At 40.3% G+C, this 3,566-nt stretch overlaps 1 protein-coding gene across 1 annotated transcript in view; it reads left to right on the top strand.

The window, feature by feature from the left end:
* Nucleotides 1–3,566, top strand: part of LOC104528437 (plexin-B2-like) — a gene marked incomplete at its 3' end in the record, with an annotated part of 32,237 nt that overhangs the window by 4,789 nt on the left and 23,882 nt on the right. The window contains exon 4 of the mRNA XM_010172446.2: nt 2,848–2,948. Coding sequence (XP_010170748.1) covers nt 2,848–2,948 — 101 coding nt within the window. The remainder of the gene's footprint in view (nt 1–2,847; nt 2,949–3,566) is intronic.

The following is a 3,566-nucleotide window of genomic DNA, read 5'->3' as shown; positions in this document are numbered from 1 at the left end:
TTGTTGTATTCTAGCTGAAGGTTTTCAGGCTGGAAGCCCCAGTAGAAAAAGTGCCAGATAAGCAACTGATAAAGCATTTAATAATATGACAGTGTGTGAGAGAGGTTACTTCACTTTTTTTTTTTTTTTTTTTGAGTAACTGATACTTTTCATTTGGCTTCTCTTCAGATTTGGAACAGAACTCCAAACTTCAAAGTTTCCCACAAAAGCCTGGGAAGCCTGGAACCCTTTTGATAAGTTGGCACATTGCTTAAAAGCCCTGAGGTCCCCACCAGGCTATGGTGTGAGCTGCTGAGCAGTATGAGGGATGGCAGCAACCTTGAAGGAAGACAGGTTTTCTGGTGACAGTCTGATTGAACTGGTAGAACTGAGGAAGGCCATAGGCAAATTTTTCAGAGAAAATTTGCAAAAAAACAGAGAAAAATCCATCTCTACAAAATGTTTAAATTTAGAAAGCAGCAGCTTTCTGCCAAAGAAAGGATTTCAGTTTAATATTTTCCAAATTGCTCTCGTAGACACTGCAGTTTCTGAATAATGTGAATAATATTTTCTTTTACAAAACCTATTCAGCTTAAATATGAATAACTAAAGTTGGGAGCTCTGTAATGGCATTACATTACTGTCATCTCCAGGAGTTAATTACAATGAGCAGTCCCACCCACTTTTAGAAGCAGATAGACAGGAGGAGAATGGAGACCTTCGGAGCTGGGAGAAATGAAGCGATGTAAGCGAAGGGAGAAGCATAAATGCTGAAACAAGCACTTCTGTGTTAAGCACACCTGGGAGTTGCGGGAATGGAGATACCAGAACCCTGCCCTGGGAGTTAACATGGTTTAGAGTTATTTAAAATAAGGTAAACAATAAAGGGCAGGCTAGATGCGCAGATAGGCATGCTTAATGCTAAGCTACTTGGCAGATGCAGCCTGCCTCAGCATTTGGAAATGAATTGCTTGGGCTCTGTAAACACTTCAGCAAAGGGAAAGTGATTATATGGTGGGTGATAACTTGAAGCAGCCTTTAAAAAGAAATCAGATTGAGAGAAATATAAGAAAGAATGATACAGAGGTTAAGAGCCATAGTGAGAAAACAGCTCTTGCTTTCCTTTTTCACTTCTCCTCCCCCTTCTCCTCCCAGCTCCTGCTGCTATGTCAATAGCAGTGGGTGGCTTACAACAAATACTTTCAAAAGTCAGTCCTCCCTGCTCTGCTCCCAGAGCTTGGGCAAAGAGCAGGAGAAACCCCTTGCAGCTTCTTGGGGGACTTGGAAGGGGCATACCACCCCTGCCACACTCACACTGGTTCGTTACAAGTGAACATCACTGGTAGGATCCCAGATTCCTTATGATATGTACCGTATTGAGAGGAAAGCAGAAGCCTGTGGCAGTCACTTACCATGATCAATGGCTTGTTTGGTTGTTTTAGCTTTTTACCACTCTTTTTGATTAAGAGTACCAATTAGAAAAATCTCTAAAATTAGTTTTCTCTGCATTTTGAAGCTGGCTGTAAACAGAGTTGGGGTTTTTTTTTTAATCCTTTAAGTTTACGTAAAACTTGCAGAGACAGTAGTCTCTAGAGCTTGTTTCTGCCTGCCAGAATTAATAAGTACTTTGTCATAAAAAAGCCATTCACTGGATATTAAATTACTCGTGGGTACCATTTAGAGAAACAGACTGCCAGTAACTCACGTCCAGTTAGGTAAGAATCTGTGGAAGAAGAGAATGCTGAAAAGGTAAACCTCTGTATTAATAAAAGCTGGAAAACTACCCAGTATTGACTTTTTTCCTTATTGACTTAGACTGAACCCTCAGAATGTGAAAGAAAAGGCCAAACTCAGACTTTCCAAGTAGCTTTCTAATTGCCAGTTGTTTAAAATGAGAAGATAAGGCAGAAAAAAAAATAAAGCTTACATCTCAGAGTTACTGTTGCTAGACTTTTTGCACTCTTTAAAAGTAAAACATAGTCTTTGACAGGAGGATGCATGTCCCATTCTCCTCTTGCATAATTTCAGCAGCATAACTAAAAGGGGTGGTTGTGTACTGCCTCCTTTTTTTGCACCAAAAGAAGACAAAATTGTTTATCCTCAGCACCAGAGGAAATCAAAACCAGAAGTCCTATATTTACTGGGGGACTGAGACAGAACTGATGTTGCTCTTTTCCGTGCTGCTTCCTGTCATAATTATTTCCATTCTCTTTTGTGAATGTACTGCATGGTGGAGGGTTGTGTGTGGAGAAGTACAATAACCCAAAGCACCTTGGTGCTCTCACACTTGTAGACTTTCTGAGATGCCTTCTGCCCAAACGTGGCACTGACGGTCACATTTCCAAACTATTTCATCTCTATGCTAGTGATATGGAGGATAGGATATTCTGTTTTCAAAATGATCTAGCCAGTACCACGTTAGCCTTTTGAAAGTATCTGTCCTGCAGTAGCTGTTTCTTGAATTATGAGAGGTGTTGGTGCAGTTTCTGTCCCACAGTGCCTGCTGTAATGTGGATTTCCAGAAGTAACATCACTGGAGGAACTGAAAAGCTCTATTTTTGTAAGACTTGCTCATGATTCTGGATTATAACAGTGTCCTACATTACTTTGGAGAGAGATTTAAAAATATTGGAGTGAAAAAAAAAGCAGGAAAAGTCTGTGAATTTGGACTTTGTTAAAGGGGAAATAACCAGACTCTGTTTTCGTATAGATTTTTTTAAAAACAAGCTCAACTCAGATCATAATAATACAGGGTCAAGTATTCTGCTGTGACAGGCAATGATGCTGTACAACTCTGTCCACGAATGTTTCTGTCTCCTTCTGCCTCCTTCACATCCCTTACTGTTTGCCTCACTTTCAATTCTCCAGGTGCATCGGCTACCTGTGCAGGACTGCCACAAGTATTCAGACTGTGAGAAGTGTACTCAAGCGAGGGATCCGTACTGCGGCTGGTGCGTGAGAGAGGGCAGGTGAGTGCTGCTGGTGCTTTTTTGGGTGCAGTCAGTGGAATAGCTCAGATTTTGACATGTGCTGTGTGTTATGGCTCAGCATAGTGATCCCAGCTTTTTGTTCTTAGCCTTATGCTCCTGCTAGTGAATTCATTTTATCATGTAGACATTGATATCAATCTTCTGTGCACACAAATAAGTCCCTGTTGACTTCTGCAGATCTGATTAGTTTAGGAAAAGATACACTTTTCTGCTGGTACTGAAAATCAGTATACATCTAACTACATGTTTTATCACTCTCTAAACTGCACAGTCAAATGTTTTCCCAGAAATTAAGAGAGTGCTCCCTATTTAAAATTCAGAAAATGTAGCATATATTTTAAGTAGAACAGGAAAGTGTAAAAAAAGAGCATAAAAGAAAAAACTGTTCATGTCTGAAGTAAAGTATATAGCTCAAACACTGTTTTTATATAAACATCATCTATCAAGACGTGTAGCTACACTGAACCCTCACCTAGCTGTAGGAGAGCAGAAAGTGGCGTTTGGCTGACTACCCGCAGAGGTTAAGTGAATTAATATTCAAACACATGTAAAGTAGGACAGCACTGAACAGCTCTGGAATGTCTCTTCTTTGCACTC

This window comes from Antrostomus carolinensis, unplaced genomic scaffold (assembly GCF_000700745.2).
Source record: "Antrostomus carolinensis isolate BGI_N321 unplaced genomic scaffold, ASM70074v2 scaffold347, whole genome shotgun sequence".
Classification (NCBI taxonomy): domain Eukaryota; kingdom Metazoa; phylum Chordata; class Aves; order Caprimulgiformes; family Caprimulgidae; genus Antrostomus; species Antrostomus carolinensis.
This window is presented reverse-complemented; position numbering and strand designations above follow the sequence as displayed.